The 25,304-nt window shown below is 37.2% G+C and overlaps 3 protein-coding genes across 4 annotated transcripts; all 3 read right to left on the minus strand.

Moving 5' to 3' along the window:
- Positions 1-3,399: 3,399 nt before the first annotated feature.
- On the minus strand, positions 3,400-4,197 carry LOC126631333 (probable transcription factor GLK1). The gene is made up of 2 exons (XM_050301496.1): positions 3,619-4,197; positions 3,400-3,528 (listed from the first exon to the last, which is right to left on the minus strand). The coding sequence occupies exons 1-2, from the start codon at positions 4,195-4,197 to the stop codon at positions 3,400-3,402; spliced, it is 708 nt and encodes a 235-aa protein (XP_050157453.1).
- Positions 4,198-15,365: 11,168 nt separating this feature from the next.
- On the minus strand, positions 15,366-18,892 carry LOC126633393 (uncharacterized). The gene is made up of 4 exons (XM_050303978.1): positions 18,417-18,892; positions 17,712-17,825; positions 17,527-17,597; positions 15,366-15,782 (listed from the first exon to the last, which is right to left on the minus strand). Exons 1-4 carry the CDS (start codon positions 18,576-18,578, stop codon positions 15,530-15,532), a joined length of 600 nt encoding a protein of 199 aa, XP_050159935.1. The 5' UTR covers positions 18,579-18,892; the 3' UTR covers positions 15,366-15,529.
- A 1,135-nt stretch (positions 18,893-20,027) lies between these two features.
- LOC126632122 (probable glycosyltransferase At5g03795) lies at positions 20,028-23,670 on the minus strand. 2 transcript variants are annotated; one of them, XM_050302362.1, is made up of 5 exons: positions 23,476-23,670; positions 21,817-22,689; positions 21,572-21,702; positions 20,969-21,317; positions 20,028-20,823 (listed from the first exon to the last, which is right to left on the minus strand). In XM_050302362.1, the coding sequence occupies exons 2-5, from the start codon at positions 22,633-22,635 to the stop codon at positions 20,158-20,160; spliced, it is 1,965 nt and encodes a 654-aa protein (XP_050158319.1). In that variant the 5' UTR covers positions 22,636-22,689; positions 23,476-23,670; the 3' UTR covers positions 20,028-20,157. The 2 variants fall into 2 exon arrangements, with proteins under 2 accessions (XP_050158319.1, XP_050158318.1); XM_050302361.1 differs by having other exon boundaries at positions 21,817-22,764; positions 23,476-23,669.
- Between the last annotated feature and the right edge of the window lie 1,634 nt (positions 23,671-25,304).

The following is a 25,304-nucleotide window of genomic DNA, read 5'->3' on the forward strand; positions in this document are numbered from 1 at the left end:
GCCCAATAAAACACTAGTCTAAATTAATTATCACTACTTACGATTCTTTACTTCAATCACTAAATTTCTTACGTATTGATTCATGACCAACATTTAACCATCAAATTCATAAGGTTAAACCTTTCTTTTTCCACCAACCTTCTTCACATTGTTCAATTACCTAAATAAGGCTGTTGTCTCAATTATTTAGTTGCATTTATTGTATGGCTGCATCTAACGTCAAGTTAGATTACCTACGTACCCTAAACAGGGATCAAGTCATTCGTAGTTCACTATAATTATTTGTAGGTACGTACATAAATCACTTTAGAAACGCTTATGGAACTATCAATTATATACATATGATAAGGGGAAAAGATCCACTCACCTAGAGCCCACGCTATGATTCACTAGCACGTTCATCGAGGAGTCCCGAACAATTGGCGCCAGCTTGGAGTCCAAATGGTGGCCGGAGGTGGTCGGAAAATAGTCTGAAAGACGACTGTCCAATGGGAAAACTGGTAACTAGCTGGAATTTCTGGGCAACCTTACATGATGGCTAACTCGTCGTCATTTAGCCGGAAAACACCCCGAAAATGGAGGAGGTTGCCGGAAACTACTACTAAGGCCAATTGGGCCGAGAAACACCATGAACCGTACGAAACCCTTGAATTTGGGTGTGCTCCATTCGACCTCGAACGAACTCCGAGGCCCCAAAACTTGTATGGGCTTTATTCCAGACCTCATGAGGATGTTATAGGTGGTGGTAATTGGTGAAAATCGTTTCAATAATAGGAGAATCGACGGTAAAGGTTTCCTGCACCCACCAGTGCGGTTTTCATACCTTCATGGCTAAATTTCTACAATTTTGGGTTGTAATGGGTAGAGAGAAGGTCTTGGAACATTTTCCAGGGGGTTAGGTAACGTGGTTCGCCGGAAAAATCGACGAAAAACCACCGGAGAAGATGAAAATGACTGGGTAGACGGATCCCCCGCTCCCCTCTTCTCTCATTTTTCCTCCTTTCCTTTGTTTTTGATTGGGCCATCCTAACTCTCTCCTCTCCCTATTAGTCACACACTTCCTCTTTTTTTTTTTATCTTCTTTCCTTTACATCTCTACCATCCATTCCTCATTTCCTTTAATCTAGGCCACCCACATGGCACTCCAGATTTTCCCCTCAACAAAATATGAAATTAATTAATTTACTAAAATATCCTTAACTTTAAATATTAATAACTCTTTTGTTATAGCTCCAAATCACGTCCCGTTTGCACCCACACATCCGTAACGACGTGTAACATGAGAATACGCCAAGAAAATGAGTCTCACATGACACGATGCGGTAGTCAACACAAGTCAACACTTTGCCTCGAAGGGCATCTTCATAACTCACGTATTAAAATTGTTGATGCACAAAACCAGAGGGGTCTTGGAACAACGTAAATCCGACTGTAAATCTACAAGAAAGTAAATAACACAAGATGTATCGTGGTTCACCCCAATGTTTGGGCTACATCCACACTGATTATTGTATTTCTTTGAGAGTATTGTGAAGGAGAGAGCTCTGAATATGAGAGTGAGAGCTTTGAGAGAGCCTAGAGCTCAGAGGATGTGATGAGGCTTAAGGCCTAAGAATTGGCCTCCCTTAATGAGGAGAGTGAGGGGTCCTTTTATAGAATAAGGGCTCATCACTTATTACATATTTTCTCCTTTCTTTATTACATAATTACATTTAAGTCCCCCGAGTATTTATACGAGATCTAAATACAGAGGCCCTAAGTATGGTACAAACAGTAGTCCTCCAAGTCTTCAGTCAAGATAGTCTTTTGGCTGGAGACTTGAAATTCAGTCTATGTATGGGCCGAAGTAACTAGATGTCGTCTAAAACTGATATTCGATATGAGGCGGTGCCCAATCCGAAATAATGCTCAACCAGAAGTAGCACATGTTGCGAGGCTGCTCTTCTTGTGGCTTATGTTGCCTTAGTTGGCTCGGCTTGTGGCGTTGGAGGTGAGGGAGTCCCTTTTATAGAATAAGGGATCACTCCTCAATATATGAATGATGGGCTAAAGCTGATGCTCGTGGCGAGGCGGTTTGCTCAGTAGGCGGCGATGCTCTCTAATGATGGTGAGGGAGTCCCTTTTATAGAATAAGGGCCCGCTCCTCAATACATAAGTGATGGGTTAAGAGTGATGCTCCCGGTGATGCGGTTGCTCAGTAGGCGACGATGCTCTCTGATGATGGTGAGGGAGTCTTTTTTATAGAATAAGGGCTCACTTCTCAGTACATAAATAACGGGCTAAGTCCCCCAAGTATTTTTCATGAGTGCTCTCTAATGAAAGTGAGGGAGTCCTTTTTATAGAATAAGGGCTCGCTCCTCAATACATAAATAATGGGCTATGTCCCCCAAGTATTTTTCATGAGACCTAGTTGAGGCCCAATATATAGTGTATAGTGTAGTCCCCCAAGTCTTCGGTCAATAGAGTCTGTTGGCTGGAGACTTCAAATTGAATTCATGTATGGGCCGAAGTGGCGGTTGTTCGGAGGCGGTATTTGTATACCCTGCACTGAATCTTTGTAGGTGAAGCTTTGCAAGTGAAGCTTTGCAGCTGGAGCTTTTGTAAATGAAGCTTTTAAAGCTGGAGCTCTGTAAATGAAGCTTTTGAAGCTAGAGCTTTTGTAAATGAAGCTTTTGAAGCTAGAGCTATGTAAATAAAGCTTTTGAAGCTGATTGACATGAGTGATGCTCATAAATGTTTATGTTGATTGACATGAGTGATGCTCATGGATGTTGGCATGAGTGATGCCCATGAATGTTGACATGAGTGATGCTTATGAATGTTGACATGAATGAAGGTCATGAATGCTTATGTATGATTGACATGAGTGATGTTCATGAATGTTTATGTATGAATGACATGAGTGATGCTCATGTATAATTTTGGAGTACTGGGCGTACTTTTGATCACCTGGTGGGTGATAATAGCGGCAAGTTGCCGAATAATTTTAGAGTACTAGACGTACTTTTGATCACCTGGTGGGTGATAATAGCAGCAGACCGCCGAATAATTTTTGTAGTACTGGACGTACTTTTGATCACCTGGTTGGTGATAATAGAGGGTCTGGCTCTTTTGGGCATATGGGCCTTTGCCTTCCACATAACATTCCAGCCCATTATTTTGGGCTTGATGGTTTTTTTTTATTACCCTCTGATGGGGTTTTATATAGATGTCTCAGAAAGATAAGAAAAATAAATTACATCATTAAAAAATAAATCCAACCCTCTGCTCAATAGGTCACGCCCATAATTCTCTTTTCTGCATGCCATTACCACCACAATTATGTCTGCTTCTTTTTATCTTCTTTTGCTTTCTGCTTTTACTTTCGCTTTTCCCTTTTGCAGATGATAGACAAGGAAATCATGTGGAGTGTCTCTTTTCCCTTTCTGCTTTTGCCGACAAAAGCAGTGGAGACTTCATATTGCAGATGGTTTTTACTTTCTCAGGTGGAGTGAATACAGAGGCCTTTTTCAGCATCATCCCTCTGACCTGTAGAACCAATACTTCGATGAGACAGAGATGCTCCATGGGATGCTGGCATACCACTAAAACCGTGTCTTTTCATTCCACCCTAGAAACCTTTCCCTCGCGTGATTCCAGATGAAAATCGAGAAGAAGGTGAGGACCAGATTGTGGTGGAGTGGGGGCAGCAATGCCTGCAGGTTCAACTTTGTACGTGGCATGTGGTAGAAAGCCTGGGACAGGTGGGGTGGAAAATCTCTGCGTCGGAGCAGCCAACAGCTGCCTTGGAAAACATGGTGCTCCTGGAGTTGGTGCGTCCGGAGCACGCTGGTGGTGAGAGAGAGAGTGGTGCCAGTACGAAACGTCTGAAGGAGGTGGCGGACTAGGAGGCCATGCATGTGCATGAGCTGGTGGATGAGGTGGTAGTACTGGAGATGGAAAATGGTGGGGAAGATGATGCTTTGGCGGCCACATGTGCATCATGGATTGGTCCATGGTAGGGTGACCCCACACATGTAAGGGTCTGATCAACCGATGGTAGTGCTGAGCGTAATGCATGGGAGGAGGTGTAGTACTAGTTATCGAATGGAAACCCATGGTAGGTGCATTAAGCCAATTAGGGTTATTTATCATCATGATGTCCCTTCTACTCTTGGCTCTTGCTTCTTTTCTGGCAGCAGCTGTTGCCCCATACATTTGCCGTCTCTGGGTCTAGCTAGCTGCCTCTATCTCACAGGCTAGCAAATGTTTCCTGTGCGACCGATATTTTTGAAGGTGGCTAGCAATATTGTGGCAAGTGAGACAATCTATTCCCATAAGCTCTAGAATCCTAGAAGGGACTGCCTTATCCACCCCTAGCTAGCTGCCACTGCCTCACAAACAAATATCGCCTCGAATTGGTGCCCCGATTGGAGTTCCGGTCGTCTTTGCCTGCATTGCCGGAAAAATTATGGCTTTGCACATTCTGTTACGACGGTTGCTTCTGTTGGAAATTATTTCCATCGACGAACCGGTATTGGTTCAGATCTCGATTTACTCTGGACTCGGACGCGGATCTCCGGAGCTTAATCGGTTCAAGATTTGATTGTTGTATTGGTTCAAGTCTCATTAGCCTCGCAATAACACTAGACGATCAATGTTGCTTATCTCTATCGCTTCCTCCGTCGATGTTGGAGCTTCGACTCGTAGTTAGTATGGTGGCGTTTGTCCGGATCTCCCTCGGGTATAGGCTTCATTTGGCATCGACGGCGGCTCTGCTATCGAGTGAGAGCCTCGGGGCTTCTCTGGAAAACTTCCATGACGACCTCGTGCCTTCTTTGAACTCGAAAACTAGAAGCAGAATAGGAGATTTCGGATAAGGTTCCGGCGACGAAGGGGTGCGAGTTTTCAGTGACGGAGGTCGGAGATCCGTCATCAGAGATGGAGATTGCTTCGATCGGTCTGGAGACAGTGCCGTCTTGTTCTGCAGTTGTTTTTCCAATTCTTTGGATATCTCCGGCGATGTGGCCGACTCCGACTTGGCAACGACACCACCGTCGCCGAGGAAGGGAGGCGTTTGGCGTTGAGAAGCAAGCGGCGATCGAAGATCTAGAGGAAGTCAGCCGTGCACCTCATCTGTTTCTTTATGTGCTTCTCCAGGTTCTATTCTTGCACCATTCTTCCAATCGTCATTTTTTTTTATTTAGAAAATATAGCTGTCACTTTCCCTCTCTCCGAACAATACTTTTGTTTATTTCGTGGCTCTCCCTCTCTCACTCACTTAAGCTTAGATTTCTCCATAACTCTCTCTCTGTAGACTATATAGTCTTTGTGTTTTCAGAAATGTAGAGAGAGAAAAATGAGAGCTTTCTACAGAGAGAAAGAGAGAGAGATATATCTGAGAATTGTGAAGCTTGTTTGTAGCTGTTGCTGTGACAGGGAGCTGGAGCGGAAGGCATGGGTTTTGCGGTGACTATGTAGGTGTTTGGTTCTTGGGTTTCTGCAGATTCACTGTGGGGGTTGTGAAGTTTTCACGGTGGTGAGATGAAAAATTGAGAGAGAACCGACATAGTTTTTCGTGTCGTTTCCCACAGACGGCGCCAAATGTTGATGTACAAAACCGGAGGGGTCTTGGAACAACGTAAATCCGACCGTGAATCTACAAGAAAGTAAATATCACAAGATGTATCGTGGTTCATCCCAATGTTTAGGCTACATCCACACTGATTATTGTATTTCTCTGAGAGTATTGTGAAGGAGAAAGGGCTCTGAATATGAGAATGAGAGCTTTGAGAGAGCTTAGAGCTCAGAGGATGTGAGGAGGCTTAAGGCCTAAGAATTGGCCTCCCTTAATGAAGAGAGTGAGGGGTCCTTTTATAGACTAACTTATTACATATTTGCCCATTCCTTTATTACATAATTACATTTAAGTCCCCCAAGTATTTATACGATATCTAAATACGGAGGCCCTAAGTATGTACAAACAAAAATTATAAAATCATCATTTTTAGGAACAGACTGTTACATATAAGGGTCGACTTGATCAGCAATTACATGCATGAATTGATAGTCTGACCGAATAATACAATAACAGAATTATGTACCAAAAATGTTTAAGCAAAACTATGGGGATTACATATTCCCATAAGAATTGACTTGGTCTGTGATTTCCAATTGATGATCTCCAATATTGATAAAATAACAATTTGGTAGGAGCACAAGTCTGATAAGAGATTGTAAATTTGAACCACCAATCATGTTGATTCTTTTTTTTTATTTGAATGTTTATTTCTTACATTGCCACATATATAAGTCTGATAATTTTTTTATTTAAATTTTTATTTCTTACATTGCGACATATTCAAGTTTGTTAATTTTTTTATTTAAATGTTAATTTCTTACATTGCGACATATACAAGTCTAATAAGAGAACGCAAATGTAAAATTTACATTATTGTTATTTTCTCTGATGATTTAAGCTCTTGGTTGAGGAAACTTGATTCGACCCAACTACCGTGCAAGCAATTTATATTGGTGGGGTTGGGAGGTCCTTGTGGCTTTACTTAGCGGTTGATCAGTCGTATCAAGTCTCGTGTGAATTTAAAAGTTGCAGAATCAAGATGTTGATTTGTTTCTATATTTTGCATAGCATGCCATTTCAAGGGCTGGACTTTTGAGTGTATGCGCATACGAAAAGTAATGGATTTAGAGGAATAGACTCTATAAAAAGTTGTTTAGATGATTGATTAGATGATGGTTGTCACGTTGGGGTCACTTTCACCCCATGGTATATCTTAGCATACTAGTAATCAGTAACGAATCCAGAAGTTTAACAATGAGTGATTCTAATATAAAAGTTCTAAAAAAACTAGATGAAAATAACATTAAAAAATTAAACAATAAACTACCAACTTTTTATTTATGATCTTCTTTGTATAAACAAGTTACAAGTTACAAAGACTCAATTTTTCCATAATGGGCTTACATACTTTGAAACATGTAGTGATTCATTGCCAATACATGAAAATCATATTTATTAATGTAAACAACTAAGTTATCCCTCATTTTGTTGTGGAGTGGATACTTAATAATATTCATGGCAAAAAATGCTCTCTCCCTATTGAAACACTTGCAACTGGTATAACCAAAGCAAATTCAATAAGTAAATACACATATTGAAACACCAGATGCAACCCTTTTTCCATCATTTTTAGCAAGATCACAAATCCTTCGCAATTGAGAAAAATCACTGCTTGAACGCATAAAATGAAAATAAATATCAAGTTGATCAGAACACAAAACAATATCAACTGATGAAGCTAAAAAAATACATTGAACTAATGAACACATGATCCCAACAGTATAAAAAAATCATAACAAATAAATTACAACTAAAATCTATTATTAATTTAACATCCTCTATGATTAATTTATACTAAAATAGAAAACTTACTTAAATTTAGAAATTAGGGGATTAAGGTGGAGAGAAGTGAACCAGGTGGTAGTTGTGGAGAGAAGACGGGTGCTGGCCTGGTGATCAGTTGGGTGGGGATGAAAAAAATTTAGTTGTGACGGGAATACGGACGTTACACCACGTGTTTTTATGCAAGTGGTGGAAAATTTTAATTTTTAAGTTATTAACCTTTTAACATACATAACCCATCATTTATATAGAGACACGTGGTGTACCACCTCGTGTGACGGTCACACTGAAAAATCTCTCGGGTGGGGATAGCCAAGTAGCCAATTAGCAAATTGGAATTGGGAAAGTGAATGAAATTGGATTGGCTGAAGTGAAGTCTGGAGGTCTGGGGTAGAGATTAAAAATGATGAGGCTCCCACTTGGCTTAATAAGAAGCTGGGTTTTATGTTTTTTTTTTTTTAAATGGCTCACTCAAAACAACGTTTATTTTGGTCAAGTCATTAAAAAAATAATCTTCTTCTCCTTCTATAGAATCTGTAGTGCAGTCGTCCCCGTTCTTCCTTTTAACACATGACCAGACTTGAGTGATCATCGGAAGTCCTTATTGCCACTTATTCAGGCTTCCAGATGATGCCAAGACCATCCAGGTTGCTTAGTAGATCCTCCCATGCTAGCATTAGGAGTAGGTTCTCATTTCATTTCATAATCTTATAGAAAAATACATAGTTACCCATGCGTATTACTGATGGTATTTTGTGAACCTTACATGCATAAGCTATCAAGATCAATTCATTCTTCACGGAAGTGAGTGACCTTGATTACCGTGCTCATTCTTTAATTAGCTAGTTCTAAATGGCATTGTATGGCTTTCAAACAATCTTTTAGTTTTGTTCAGAAAAAAAAAAAATATATATATATATTAGCATACTAGAGTTATCAGTAGGTGTGGAGTTCATTTCTTACATGGTAAAACAATCTTTTAGCATAAGGTGGGTTCGAAAAACTTAAAGTCAAAAAAAAAAAAAAAACAAAAGAACTGAAGGCCAAACCAAAACTAAAAAAACCGAACCGAAAGAAAAAACTGAACTAAAATTAGAAAACCGAATCAAACTAAAAGTATATAAAATATCGTTTTTACCCCAAGGGTTGAGCGATGTCATTTTACCCCTGTAACCCTAATAAGGAAGGGAGTTTTAACAAAATACTTCTGATACTGTTCATTTTTAATGAAAAACCATACTTATACATTTCCCTGGTACTATTAACTATACCTTTAAAAATGGTTTTTCATTAAAAGAGAAGTTTTTTTGGACTTTTCGTTAATTTTCCTAATAAGGAAGCCTTTCCATTCATTCCCTTCCTTCTTCGTATTTTTATCCCCGCGTTGTCTCACATTCAGAGTCTACTCAAGCTCACCCAGCGGCTAGCCTCACTCACACCCGCAACCCTCGAGCTTCCTCTTATGAGGTGGAGCACGTGTAACTGCTTCACATATGAGATAACTTGCTCTGATATTATAAAGAAGTTAAGATTTCATTATAAAACTAATTAGTAATATAAGAAGCAACCCAACTTTTTATAAATCCTTGCAAAGTTTCTATTTTCATCAATGTAGGACTATTTTACCTTACATTCTCACAACATTGAGCGGTTGTACTTGGCTTAACTGCTATGAGGTTGTATATATATTATATGCAGCACTGTCATTGATTGTTCAGTAAGAAAATAACGTACAATTTTACTGTTTAAACACATAATTCTATGTGGGGAATTTAATTAGAATCTGGGAAAGTCCACAGCCGACTTGACGATGATGAATGATGAGAGAATAACGGATTCATATTTCAGGCACAAACAATAATAAACCCTTGTGAGAAATCAAATCAAATTAATGTTTACTAGTAGAACTTCATATCATCAAAACAAAACTGTCAGGTACTCTCAAAAGGACTAATGTATCTTGGCAAAGAATTGACCAGTTTCTACATGCAGGTAAGAAGTTAATGTGTCTTTAATTCTTTTGGTATCGAAACTAGGGCTGGGCAAACGGGTCCTGGACCCGCGGGTAGGGGCGGGTAATACGGGTACGGGGCGGGTACGGGCCGGTTCTTAGTTTTGTAAAAATAGATCGGGGCGGGGCGGGCCGGGTAATTGAAGGTTTAGGGGCGGGCCGGTTCCAAAATTATAGGATCTGCGGGTACCCGGACCGGCCCGTTTGTGTTAGATTGGACGGACAAGATTTAATAACATCTCTCCATCCAATCTCAACCGTCAGTTCAAGTTTTCAACTTTCAATTCAACCCTAGCCAACTTTCTCTAGTGGATTAAATTGCAAAATTTTAATTTAGGGAGCAAAGCATACAACTGGAAATCTTATTGTTATCATATTTATGGCAAGAAACCAATTGCTTTGTATTTCTTTGCCCTTTCCGTTTCCTCTAAGTTGTGAGAAAACCACATGGGTTGGTTTTTCGGGTTTTCGAAATTAAAGTCTTTTCGGGAGAGAAATATAATTCATAGTGAAGTGCAGGTAAAGTAAACTGTTAGTGAGATACCCATATGGTGAATTTGTGCAAAATCTGCACAAATGCAGTGTCACTGTGATTGTGCTGTTGCAAATTGCAATATGAGCAGTTTGCAATCTGTGCTGTTAAAATAAAAAAGAAAAAAAGAAAAGGGTACCCGTGGACCCGGCCCGAATCGGCCCGTTTCAACCGGGCCGGGTAATGTGCGGTTCCTATACTAGAAAATCCAATCCCCGCCCCGTCCCGGCCCGTTTCGTTTAAGCTCCGGTTCCTACAAACTTAGGTTTGGCCCGGCCCACCCCGGCCCGTGCCCAACCCTAATCGAAACACATATTAGTATGAACAAAAATCCCAACACTGTATCCGCGTTCTCTGCTGTTGGGGACTTTTTAGCTCATAATTTTTTCAAAGAACAAGAAAAAAAAAACCCTAGCTTTTTTATTTGTTTGTGCAAAAAATTCTAGCTAGCTAATGATTGCAATTTTACATCTGTTATGGCCAACTCTCATTCCACTGACCTGTATGATCTGTTGGATTTAAATGTGGACATGGGATGGGACTGAAGTGGGAAATGGGGGTTTTCTGCATCTTTGAAATCATGTGGCTTTAATTTTCATCTGTTATACGATTCCTTCACAAACCTCCCATAACTTGGATGGCATATTATAACTTGGTTCAATTCATTTCTATACATTATTCATTAATTACTTCATGTTTTTTTAATTTCTTACTATTATGTTTATTATTATTATTATTGAGAATTATTATTTGCCAAAATTATAGAATAGGATCAGTGACCCACAATTAATTATATAGATATTATTATAACTTAACCATTTACAAAACTATTAGGGTGCGTTTGTTGCACTGGACTATCTCGGACTGGACTAGCTTCAGGGACTAAGCTGGACTGGCTTAGACTAGACTAAGCTGGACTGATTTAGTGAAGCGTTTGGTGCAGTGTCGGATTAAAAAGCAGGACTAATATATTTTATTATTAAATTTATATTTACAATATTTTATCATTAATTTAATCTATATATACTAATATTTTATTATTAAATTATTATTTTCCTTTTATCTTCTCTTATTGTTTTGTCCGCCAGCTCTCCCCTCTCCTTTTCTCTGCCATTTCATCTCCTTTCTAGAACATCTTCCTCTCTCTTTTTTTTTTCCGCCCATTGCATCCCTCCCCTCTCCTCTTTCTCTACCATTTCATCTTCCTCTCTTTTTTTTTTGTCCACCCAAATCTTCCTCGGACTCCAAATCTGCCTTGCTCTGCACCAGCGACTCCACCTGCTGCTGGCAGAGAATTCAACGACTTGAGGATTTTTTGTGGGTGATGGTTGGTGGTGGGAAATTTGAGATGGGGGATTTTTTGTGGTTGATGTTGGTGGTGGAAGAACCCTCGCATGGAGGAGGAAGAAGCCCAGAACTCACAGAATGGCTCGCAGGGAGGTGAATCAAGCAGGATGAAGAGAGATGCCGTCGAAATCGAGGTCGATGAGGTGAATCAAGCATAACGAAGCGAAGTTCCTAGCTAATCCCGTGGTTTTTGGGGGGACTCGTGAAGACCGGCTAGCACGCCTCACAGGGACTCGTAGTCGAGGCGAGTCCCATTTATTTTAGTCCCACAACCTACCAAACGTAGGATTATAGTCCTACTTAAGGTAGTCCAAGCCATAGATGAAAATATCGATAATATCGGCGCGTTTTTTTCATATAACGATATTTCGCGAGTATTTCTTTAATTATCGCTATAATATCGCGATAATATCGATATTATCGATAATATCGCGAAAATATCGATAGTATCGCGATATTATAGATAATATCGCGAGATGAACTAAAAATATTTGAAAATTTCTTAAAAGTCTCAAACATGCACATAAAGGGATTCGAACTCCTCCCATCTAACTCCTTCAGCGCCTTGACCACTATACCACTTACGTTTTTGTGAAAACATGCTAAACTATTTATATATATGGTTTTGTTTTGAATTCTTTTTGCAAGAAACAAATTTGCACATATTCCAAATTTTTTGTGGTATTATATTTTAAATTGTGTCAATTAATTACTTAGTCAATGACATGTGTTTTTTAATTTTTCTATTTTTTATTTGGTCACTTACATGTATGGTTGGAAAAAATTCTCAAAAATCCCAAACCAAACCGAAAAAGTCCCAAACCAAAACCATCTCGAAAAATACCGAAATTTTCGATATGGGATTGGTTTCCAAATCCCATTTGTTTGGTAATCCCGAAATCCCGAAAAATACCGAAGTATTCGGTTTCCTATTGACTTTTGGGTTTCGGTTCTTGAAAGTCATTGTCATGGTTGCTGACTACTCTTCACAATACACTTACTCTACACATAGAGATGATGAAGATAGTGAAAATTTTGAACCTCATAGGAACTCTATGTGGTACTTAGTCACTCATGTATCTTACCATGCAATGTATAAAGTGTAAAATATTGTACTAATTCATTATATATAAATGATTATGGTGTGTTTAAACTTCTTTCATTAATTACTACATATTTTCTACACTCACAATATTTGACAGCTCGCTATATAATCAACTTAAATCAGTTAAATCCATCATGCAATGCATTTCATTCTAATTTTTTGTGATAAACTAATAGATAATTGACTAAATAAACATCCTGCAAAGTTTCAATAAAAATTTCCAAGTTTTTCTTACAATTTCCGTGGTTTCCATGTAATTTTTATCGATATCGATATTATCCCGATATTTCCATCGATATTTCCGTGTTTTCGGACTACCGATATTTCCGATATTACCGATATTTTCTTCCTTGGTCCAAGCCAATCCCTCCTAAGGAGGTGTAACAAACGTGCCCTTAAGGTTTACCACAAAAAATCTGTAGTCTAATTACGAGAAAAACCATCAAATATAAAGTATTATTACTTTGTTTTGTCAAGTTTCCGACTAGGATTGTATTCTCCAATATTAAATTATTATTACTATTATTATTATTATTATTATTATTATTAATCATCATCATCATTATCAATCTCTACACTAAATAATCTGGTACTTTCACGCTCTATTCACATGCAAATTGATGTGAAAGCGTGATCATGAATCTACACACATCAGACAAAAAATTAATCTCAAACATTGTGTGTGGGGCCTTATGATATTTTATTTTTACAAACTTTAACGAGAAGCTCTCGGTTCTATTCATTTTAATGAAAAAGTCACATTTTTACATTAAAAAATTAATTTTAGTACTATTCACTTTACTCTTTATTTTGTCTTTATTGTTAAAATTCAAAATTTTCAAATATTTTTCACTAGTTTTCTTTTTGTCTTTTTATAAACAGGGCCTGATGATATATATACACACACACATATATATATAAAGATTTCCAATTGGCTGATCATAGTTATTATCTATATATACAGATTTCCAATTGGTTGATAAAAAAAAATAATTGGTTGATCATATTTATTATTTTAGATAATAAAGAATATACGGTGAAGTGTCGATTTAGTCCCTGAATTAACACCTCAGTGAAAATTAGGTCTCTGAATTATTTTTTCTGTAAAATAAGTCTCTAAATTCATTAAAAATTATTAATTTCATCCCTACTATTATATTCAAAGCTATTTAATCCAATTTTTTGTCAACTTAAGTCACTTGAAACACTTTAGAGTGTAATACCGTCATTTTCTCATTTATAAACCTTTAACATTTCATATAGGTTACAAATTTAACGTCGAGTTTACCCTCCAAAGTTAATTTACACTATTTCTTATGAAAAACTACCAATTTACCCTCTAAAGTTAACTCCATACACTATTTTTTTATGAAAATGTGTATCACATATAAGTAACGTGACTTAAATTGATGGAAAATTGAATATAATAGTTTTGAATATAATATATTAGTGATGTAATTGGCAAATTTTTATAATTGAATGATTGAATTTTTCTGAAAAAAATAATTTAGGAATATAATTTTTACTAAAGTGATAATTTAGGAACTAGATTGACAGTTCACCCAAGAATATATGTACGTAGTTTCATGTTTAATTCACGTGCGGCTCAGCATACTAATCTGTCTTTGTGTTGATTTTAATTTACAGAAAATATGTATTGTATGACCATGCTGCTGCAGCTATGCACTGGTCTTCGATCACATTTAGAAGCATATATATATATATATATCATGCCCTTAACAAGAGGGATTCTTATTTTTCTTAAAAAATGGAGATACCATCTTGACCGTTGGATTGGCTTTAATGAAATTGCATGGTTGAGATTTAATCACATGTCACACAATCTCAACCACACAATTTCATGAAAGTCAAATCCAACGGTCAAGAGGGTGTCGTCATTTCTTTAGAAAAATGGAGATCCCTGTTATTAAAGGATTCTTATATATATATATATATATTTGGATCATCTCCTGAGCTTAGGAAGCTAAGCCTCTTGAGCAAAGCAAATGGGGCGTTCGATTTTGATCTAACAGCTACAAGCATGGGCCCTCTAAAAGTTATAATAATTATAACCGTTGAATCAAAATCCAACGACCCGTGTGCTTTGCTCAGGAGACTCAACCTCCAAAGACAAGAGATGATCCAAATCCTATGTATATAGCACTGACTGTGAATTAAAGACAGCCGATGGCAATGGGTGAGACTCCCCATGGGCCATGGCCATCAAAGCATGAACACAGTGACAGAGGACAGATAACATTACACACCCCTTATCGTCTTTGTAGTTGAAGATTAATTTTTAGCTCTTCTCGATTGTATATCTCATTGTTATCTTTTTCATATGTCATGTCACACAACACATGCATTACAGATCTCTCATATTAGTCGTTGATGCATGTAATATCAGTTTTGAGATTCTCGATCAACTATTTTTTGATGTATGCTCTTTTGTTTTATCTGTCATCACGTGATTAGTCATGAATAAAACTAATTCCTTCCAATCCCTAAAAGATGGTAGGATTAGAATGAGGATTGGAAGGGATAAATTTTAATTACTAATCATTCTTATACCTACAGAGCGAAACACATTTGGAAGTCAACATCCCTTAAAACCACAATTAATTTCCACTCTTGTTAGTTTAATCTTCATCTCTGTGAACTGAAATTAAATTGAAAAATGCCTCATAGCTAAGTTTACGAACAACCCTAACCCCTTGGCTTTCTCCAACAGGCAAGAACCAGAGGAGGTAGCCCTATTGGATACATGGAACAGAAAACAATGAATTTATACATCAGAGAGGTACACGGATCGGAAAAACTGCCAATCCGGTTATCCTTTGAGTGTTGGAATGGAAGCTTGAGATAAGTATCATAAGAGAGCTTAACAATAACATTAATTCTTCGGCTAATCAGCGTTTATGTAACACCGTTGATGAACTACTGACAAGTCGAAGAAATGAAACAGAAGTAAACTGAAAGTCTTTGCTTATTGTTTTCATAAGTTTGACAATAATAAAGAATGTAACTCTCTCACCTTGTCTGATATCTAAACAGTTCCCGCCTTTTTTTCCCGATCAAATAAGAAGCAATTCCTAAAAGTACACAGATAAGGGGTTCTTTTCATATTTTCGCTTACGCTCTCCTTCTCTTGGAACTTAAAATGAAATCATCGTCATCGTCACTCTCTTTGATAACTCTCTTCTTGGCTTTTACATCGCCATTCTTAGATGCCTGCTGTTGTGGCCTCTGTGAACTCTCAGGTTTACTTGCTGGTTTTGGTGTAGACTTAAGAGGAGTTCCCAAACGGAGTTGCTTTTGCTTTCTCTGCTTCTTCTCATATGCCTTTCTGGATCTTTCAGAGGACAATAGGCCATGCTCCATCATCCTGCAAATGAAACGGGCATATCCAATATTTAAAAGAAAATCCACGTAGCATCTAATTCACGGCGATAGAAATGAAAAGACTACCGATGCACATCAATCATTTACTAGCTTGCATCATCGATATCAACAAGACTGCTGTATATTTCCCCTTAAAAGAGACGGTTATTACAAGTTAGTCGGTTAGTTTTCGAATTTGTGTAGGGTACAAGTGTAAATAAGAAGTTCATTAACCACATAGTTTACCAGTGCAGCAAAGAAACAAAAAAAATCCAAAACATAAGAAACATCATCAGAAGTAAATGGCTTTCAGAGTTCAAATAAATATTTGAGGATAACATCCAAGAAGGATTCCTCTTGTATAAAAAAACTTGAGAGCATGTTTTGATCAGAGATTCAGAACTGTGATACGCACATTGCTCAGAAACGCTTGATCCACTAGCCCCAAAACATTCACACTCCCAGGAGAAGCAATGGAGATTGAAGAGAATATGAATTACTGTATTGGAGAACTGCAAATGCGTGGTGTCATGTTGAAGTGCACAGTTAAGGGACTGAGCACATTCTTTAGCAGCCAAATACAAAGTTGGCTGGTTCCACACTACGTAAGATTGGTCTACTTGTTCTTCTACAAATTACTATTGTTTTTCATGGCTCTAACTGATCAAACATGTTTTAAAGAAAAACTTAGAACGTAAGGCAATTTCAACAAAGACCGTTGTTAGATCAGACAAAAGTTATGCTACACAAAACCCATATAATCCATAGATAAATACGAGATCAGTCATGGTGCTTTACCGACATCCAGACAACTGACAACAACGTACTCAGGTTACACTGCTTTTCCTTACACCCAAACAAAAGTAATAATATGATGTGTAATGAATGATTAATCAGGTAAACCATAATGTTTTTAGAATCTAATTACACTGTCCAGGGTTCAGCCTAGTATCCATTCTCGTTAAGCTTCAAGAATAATCTGGCTGAGAAAAGTTTTGAAAAATTTTGACAAGAAAAAAAAAAAGAGAAAAGTTTTGAAAAATTATTATTTGGGTTGGCATTCAGTGCTTCAGTCGAATGGGGTCTGAATTGATCCTAACTCATAAGTTCATCAAACAAGAAAAGAGGGGGGTAGATCATCTGAAGCTAGCCAACCTACCAGGGTGCAGACTGGGGAAAAGCAGGGCTTGTACAAAATCACGAGTCATTAGCTGTTTTGTTGGTTCAATAAGAAAAAGATTATGCTACTTGGCCAAAGACCTCCGAAAATGCAAACAAAAGGACATAGCAGGCTGCTTCTCTGACTTTTCCTCACTTCCTAAAAGTTTAGACTCTTCACAATTCATTGAAACTCATATAATCAATCCCCACTACATATAGAATTGGAGGCCATCAAATACACAAATATAGACTAGTTTTGTTAGTGAACATATGTGGCTTAACTGGTAAAGTTGTTGTCCACATAACAATGTGTATAGGCAATTCTTCCAAATGGATATTTGGCTTAGGCATATCCAAGACAGTGAACAGGCACCATCGTTGGACAGTCGAAGTAAACTAAGTTTAAATTGTCTTTGAAGAATTGCTATTATCATTAGGAACTTTTGAATGGAAGTGGGCCTTGCGATACACAGTTTACTTCCAAGTTCCAATAATATAAACCTTGAAATCAAATTTAAGCATCTTACAAATTTGCCATATAATCAGATTGAAGGAGAAAGGCTTTCGTAACATAAGGAAAAATTTACCAGAATTCTGCCATTTCACTTGTTGGTATCTGTTTGGACAATGACTCGTAGAAGATCCGCAGAGGTTCTCTCTGGAAATTGGAAGCATAAAAAACTCAAGGATGAGTGAAACTTTATCCATATAGCCATTATTGTCTCAAACAATCATAGAAATAATCAAATAAATGTCATGGGGGAAGAAGTACCTCTTCAGGAGGATCAAATTTCTGGCCAGCCAAAGTGTACACTTTCTTCTCTCTCACTTTTGTGGTGGTTTTCTTTGTTATCGTCTTTGATGCCGAATTTGGTTTTGATTTTACCTTCACATTTGAACAAATAATACTGAATCCATCACATCTGGGGACGGGAACCCCTCAGAGAGGCATAGGTTGCACCGCAAATCAACTATGTCATTGCCAATTATCCAAAGGGTAGTGATTTTCACTCGCCTAGTTTCTCCTTCTGCACTCCTCCCTTGTTTCCGCCTCTTAATTCTCCGAAGATTTATTCAATCCTAAAACTATTAACAAGAGGCAGGGTGCAGAAGGAGAAAATAGGAGTGCGGAGATCACTTTGCTTGTCCAAATTAATTAAGAAACCCCCCAAACTAATATCACCTAATCCATTGGAAATAGATAAACCAATTCACCAAATTGAAAAACCTATCAAAAGACCATAACTTTAAGGTCAAAAAACTAAGAACAAGCAAATCAGAACCACAAATTTCACTATGTCATTGTCAATTATCCAAATTTAACATTCCAAATTAGAACATCCCCTAATTCATTAGAAACAGCTAAATCAATTCACAACCCCACAAACCCAATTCACCCAATTGAAAAACCAATCCAAAGATCACAACTTTAAGGTCAAAAAGTTCAAAAACCAATGAAATTTGACCTGGGTTTTACCTCAGTTTTTGTAACAGTTTGCACAGATTTCTGCTTGTAATCAGCTGCCTGCTTGCTTGAAGAGCTGTCAATCTTCTTCTTGGTAACAGAATATCCAATCTTTCCCTTTGAAGAACCATCCTGCAGGTTGCCGCCGCTCTTCACCTTCACCGAAGTAGCCATGGATTCCCACCACCAATCTCTGTAAATTAATTTAATTTAATCTCCTGCTGTTTGGTTTTGATCGGATAATAAGTGACTTTATCTGCTTTTTGTTTCCACCTACTCTTTTCATTGAAAATTCATCAATGTAATAAACTTTGATAAATTCAAAGGATTGAATTTTATTAAAATATCAAATAAAATAAAGGGAAAACTAATTGAAAAATCAAGGAAAGAAAATATGGATATTTGGATTTGGATATATCAGATTTGCAGGTTAATGTGTATCGTTTAACTGCTTTTTTCAGGTTTTGCAAACAGATGAAGAACAGCTTTTGTCCTCTTTTTTTTTTTTTTTTTTTTTATTATTTTATTTTTTGCTTGGTGACCTCATTCGTGCATCTTGAACGTATATCTGTGGACGTTGGATTAGTCTGAGTGCATTGTTCGTACAGAATCTTATGATCGAACGGTCATGATATAAAACTTGAGGATTTTAGACTGTCGAGGCAATGCACTAACTTTCACGTTAACGATGATCGGGCCACGTGTTGGAATGATAACTGAGCTTGCTTTGTAACTTCTAACGGTTGATTTAGGTTGTCCAAAACTCCAAAGAGATCAAACTATATGAGGTTGAGTTAATTCCATAATTAAATTGTTTAAATATAACACATGAAAAATTATCTACACTTTAATTATAAATGTAAAAAAAATTTGTATAAGAAAGTGTGCATGATGAAAATTTTTAAGCGACAACAACAACATCTGAAATATGATTGTAACAATATAAAAACTATTGAAACTACATAGTTTTATATTGTTTCCTATATACACATACTTGCTCCTAACCAAAATTTGTTTCCAAAATCGTGTGGATTTGTGTCTAGGATTTTCAACCCAAAATAGGATTTAGTGGTGTATTCATTTGAGATTCTAAAGAAATTTAAGAGTTTTGAATTTGGTATTCTACTAGAAAAGTTTCATTGGTTTTAAAAGTACTTTTTGGGACCATCTCTTACGAACGGTTTTTTATAAAGCTCAATTCAGTTTCTCAAAATAGTCCTACTAAACAAGAATTTTAGGCTTGAGTTGAGACTAAACAACTGTTTTTAAGTTAAAATAATTGAATTCGAGTTGAATACTAAACATGCCCTAAAGAATTTTACAGGAATCCGCCAAACTCTACTGGCGCTCAATTCAGATTTTATAAAGCTCTTCAAAGTATGGTGGTATTCAATTCAGACAAATTAGAGCCTTTCAAAATTTGGTGATCCAATATTGCAATAGCATAATATCCCAATAAAAAATACAATTAGTATTTCAATTACACATGATCGCTCAAGATCAAACCAATTGGAATTATTTACCAACTGAATAGTGGTTGAGCGCTATATCCCAATATACATGAGAGAACAAAGACCAGTTCTCTGCCTTGATATATACAACATACTTTAATAACAATTCATGTACCAAAAGTTTCTGAAATTTCAAATGCAACCTGCCACTACATTTGCTTGTTATTTCACTTTCTTCCAAAAATAAACAATAAAAAAAAATAATACAAAAACAGAATTTACATGACTAGAATGTTACTGTGTCAATTGGGTTTTATCTGATGGAGTCTATTGTACCAAATATTGTGCAGTGTCATATGAAAAATATCATACTTCTCAGGCTTAGCATGCCACAGAAAATGCTGTTGCACCCTTCTCACCCTCATTTGCATCTGTAGATATCTCTTCTTCGGGATCGAAAGGAGTATGTTCTTCAAATTCGGAATATCCTTCTCCAACACGAAAACAGCAAACGACTCCCACTGCAGAACTTCGAAAAATGGAGGCACGAAATTGTCTGAAATGATCACCGGAACACACTCGTAGAAAATGGCCTCTACCACTCGCGGACTGTTCACTTCGTAACCTTTTGCGCAAATACAGTACTTGCTGCTCTGCATATGACGGACGTAGTTCTTATTGCCCTTTCCCTCAGGCAATTGACCGAAGATCTGCATGTCAGGATCTTTGTTTTCCCAATGCTGCAACAGAATTGGCCTGACATAGCCATGCATGCTTCCAGCAAAGAAAGCGAGTATTGACCTCTTGGAAGGACGATTACCTCCGAGATCTCTGAGAGGCTTCTTATCATTCTTGATGTATGTTTCAGGAAGAGACACATCCTTGCCAACTACAAAACCTTCTTTGACATCAGCATTGCAGAGGGCTCTTATGCACTTAGCCATAATTTTCTTTGTTTCTGACGGGGCCTGAAGAAGTAGCTTTTATTAGAAAAATATAACGTTCTCAAAACTATCTGTAGTTTGAATTTGAAGGCTACTTAGAAATTAATTAAAAATAAATGCCCTTACGTAAATCGCAAAGCAAACTATACAGGAAACATGGAAAGCATACCCAGTCATGGCAAGCAACAAGAAAATGATCGGCTCCTCCAGTTCTGTTCCAGAAAGGATACTTCCCGGCAATCATGTCCACATAGTCCTTCAAATATTGTACAAGATTTTTATGATTGTGTGAATTGGGTACATACAAACTTTCCTCTAACCTTCGGGAGCTAAAAGGCAAGTAATACAGGTGGGCTTTCCGAGGGTTTTTAGTAACAAACCTCTTGTCAGCTTCCATCTGCTTCATGAACCATCCCTCGGAAGCATATATTCCCCTGAGAAATGGGGAGTGTAATATAGGTCTTTCTCCTTCCCGGTATATGTATACTTTAAGAGTGTTCTCCATTAGTTCATAGCTCCTGCAAATTAGATGAGAATTTACTTGAGCAGGAGTAACTACTTGAATAGTCACAACCCGCAGCTTATGAAATTTCTAGAATGAATTAAGATAATGCATATGCCAACATTTTCATTTGACTCTATCCACATAGGTTACCAGCTTGTGACAGATATCATCAACTGTTTTTCAGTAAGAACAGTGTCTTGTTCGCAATAACTTCTAAAAGTGACTCTACTGTAAGAGTTCATACATATAACGATTTCATCGACTGACCTTTTAAACATGGAAAGATTCCTGTATAGTGGAGCATAAAGAGTCTGATCACTCTTTAGAAGGGGTGCGTTTTCAATCTGTGATGCTGCATATAGCAACTCTCGGTCAACTGTTGAAGACCATCGTGGTTTCTGACCAAAAACAATACAAAACACGAAAAGTGAAAAATAAGAACAAGGAGTTGAAGCATTTTAAGAAAAACTTAATCAGATTCAAATAACATAAATCAAATCTTTAAAACGTACCACTGAATGGTACGAGGACCGACTCTTACGCAACAGCTGGTTCATATCAGATATTGAATATACATCCAAGGCTGGAACCTCTGGCTCTTTGTTCATTTCTGGGACCCTGGTCGGTGAAGAACTTTGTTCTGTTCGGCTGAGGTTACTATGCAATTGCTCAGAGCTTTTGGGTTTCTGGGACAAGGTTGTTTGATCTTTCTGAACCAAAGTCACATTTGAGCCAACGGCTATAGGGGGTGCTCCAACGTTTGATTCAATAATTGCTGGAGCTGCAATCGATGATGAATTTATCATTGGGGATGCAGGTGAAGCAGTTGGAAAACCAGCAGTAGAATTTACAACCTCATCTGTTGTATTACTTTCATTCCTAGTCCCACCTTCTGAAAAAGTAGCATCAGTGGTATTTTGCTTTTCAAAAGAGCTATGTCGCTGCTCTTGTTCAACGTCAGTCTCCAAGGGGTTGACATTTTCCACAATGAAAGTTCTATTTTGCTTTGCAAAATTATCAGATGGCTCCTCCTGATCATCACCTGTATCCTCATCGATTTCTAAAGTTCTGTTTGAGACTTCATTTCTTTCTAATACAAAACCAGAGGTCCTAGTATCGTTAGCTATCTTGTGAATTCCATATGTACCAGTGTAGTTCAAATCATTAGAAAGCGACACGTTACCAACAGCCTCAGAATCAGACGGCAAATCCACAGCTTGGAAGCGACTTTTCCCCTCTACTGGAACCTTTGCAGCAGAGAGCATAGATGATAAGACAGTACCATATGGAAGCTCAAGATGCTGGACAACTAAAATCACAGCAAACAACATTCCCACAATCCACAGCAATGTCCTTGTTTTGACTTGACACTGAGACAAAAGCTCCTGACCCATTTTGACAGACCGCTCTAGTGATTAGTGGGCAGTTTTCGACAAAATTATAAAAAAACATAATCCACCCTGCACATTTTCCAGTGCCACAATCACGAACTGTAATTATTAAGGAGGGAGCTATGTTCCTAATTGCCGAAAAAATTGAATACATTCTTCAATCAGTCCTCAAATGCACTTAATAAGATACCTTAAAAACAAACATATGCAACTGGTTGTTGGCAAATTACATCTAAACCAATCAAGAAATTTAAGTGCACCATCGGGAAACAGATGAGATTTAAGCTGCTCATCAGCAATTAAACAACAATCCTTGCATTTCTTAATTTCCAAGTGAATCAAATTACATTAAAAAAATTTGAATTATGTATTACAGCTGACATCTACAATTTCCCTCCAAGCAAACCACAAAGAACCCTTTTACTACCAAAAAAACAATAAGGTTGAATTTTCAATCAAAAATCTCAGCATGCAAGAACAAACCCATTAAACTATGATCATTTTGCAACTTGACTAAAACAGGAAAACATTCAAGAATCAAACTTTAAACTATAATCACAGCTGATTGTGTGAGAGAGAGAGAGGCAAAAATAAAGATTCCAAATTTATCCGGAACTCTACAAACTGGGTTTTGCTCGTACTCCAATTTCGGTTCTAACATTAAATTCCCAGCCTGGTACTTTCCTTCCATTTCCCACACTTTCTCAGCAACCAAACAGCTATTTTCTCGCTGTGAACAGAAAAAGGAAACGGAGTAGCTTAATGGGTTCAAGGAAATACCTTCGCTTTCAGAGAAAAGCTGCCGAGCTTCTTCGCTCCCCTTCTGCAATGGCCTTACCGAGACCAGGGAAGCTGTGAGATTTTCATTGACTTGTATTTCCAATTTGCCAAAGCCTCACACTTACTTGTCTAAATATTTACAAAAATGGCACCCCCTAATCGCCTTTGTTGACAGGAAAATGAGAGATTAGACCGACAAGACGGCGACTATTGTCTGATTGATTGGTTGCTTGCAACGTTGCATTGCAATATGTTAGTAAAGCCTGACCCTTTGGGCATTCCCTTTGAATTTTTATTTCGATAAAAGATAGGAGAATGAATGTAGCCTCACACTAAGTTAATAATAATATAATTTAAATTTATTTTTAATAATAATCGAACGTAAAATTACTCACACTTAAATGAGTATTTAGATAAATGCAGGGCCACATCTTTTGTCAACTTATGTCATTCTGCATTATATATAAATAGTTGGCAGACCAAAACAGAATGTCTAAAAGTTTAAAGGCATATTTTATTGCATATTTTAATGGGAACTTTAACGAAAAGCACCCGGTACTGTTCACTTTAACGAAAAACCACATTTTTACACTAAAAAGTCAATTCTGGTACTATTCACTTTACCTTTTATTTTGTCCTTATCATTAAAACTTAAAGTTTTCAAGCCCCTTTCATTAGTTTTCCTTATTTTAATTGAGTTTCTACTAAAATAATACATGCATGTAGATGTAGGTAAGGTTTCAATTTTCAAATTTTTATGTTGTCTTTTATCGTTATATTTAGACAAAGAAAGGAAGTCTAAATTCAGAAAGCAATAAGTTAAAAAAAAAATTCTAACTGTACTTACAAATTTTTATATTTTATGACAAGAGGCAGACTGATTGCATGCAAGACTAGGGGTGGGCACTTAGAATTGAAAACCGAAACCGAAACACAAACCAAATCTAACCGCACCGAACGGTTTGGTTTTGCGGTTTTGAAACGGTTTTGGTTTTGAAACCAAACCGCAACATAGAAAATGGCTTGGTTTCGACTTTGGTTTTTGAAAACCGCACCGAAACCGAACCGCACTGCAAATATTAATAAACATTTAATTAAATGTCCATATTATATTTCCTGTTTTAATTGATTGTTTGTTAGAATCCATATACTTAGTATGAGACTCAACCACACTAGAATATCATCATTCATCACTTTTTTTCATTCATTAACTTGAAGGACCTTTGTTATTTTATACCATCACACACACATATATGTACAAGGGTGGATTAATCTTGTTAACAAGAGTCGAACAATGATCTAATGAAGTCCACTCATTTGAAGCATGATATCACATATTCTAGTATCAAAGTTTCGCTCACGTTTAATGAATTCAAATTTATTCAACTTGTTTTATGATAAACATTGTAAGGGACATCCTTTTGTTGCACAAACATGTTTTAACATCACAACTGCATGCAACATGCTAATTGTTTACATAACAAATGTCTTTTTCCTATTGCAATTGGGAAATACTTATTAATATGTTAAATTGCAAATTGTACATTTTTTCTTAAAAACCAAACCGAAACCATTTGAAATCGTACCGAACTGAACCAAACAGTTTGGTTTCATTTCAGTTTTGGCTTCAAAACCGCATTGATCTGAACCACAAAACATTTTGGTTTCGGTTTCGGTTTCACTAAAAACCACACCGAACCAAACCGTGTCTATCCCTATGCAAGACTAGGCGTAAATTCATAAATAAATAAAAAAACTTGTAGTTTCACTTTATCTAAATACTTAAATTACGAGATTTGAACTCAGACGTAGAAAATAAATATATTATT

This window comes from Malus sylvestris, chromosome 8 (assembly GCF_916048215.2).
Source record: "Malus sylvestris chromosome 8, drMalSylv7.2, whole genome shotgun sequence".
Lineage (NCBI taxonomy): Eukaryota > Viridiplantae > Streptophyta > Magnoliopsida > Rosales > Rosaceae > Malus > Malus sylvestris.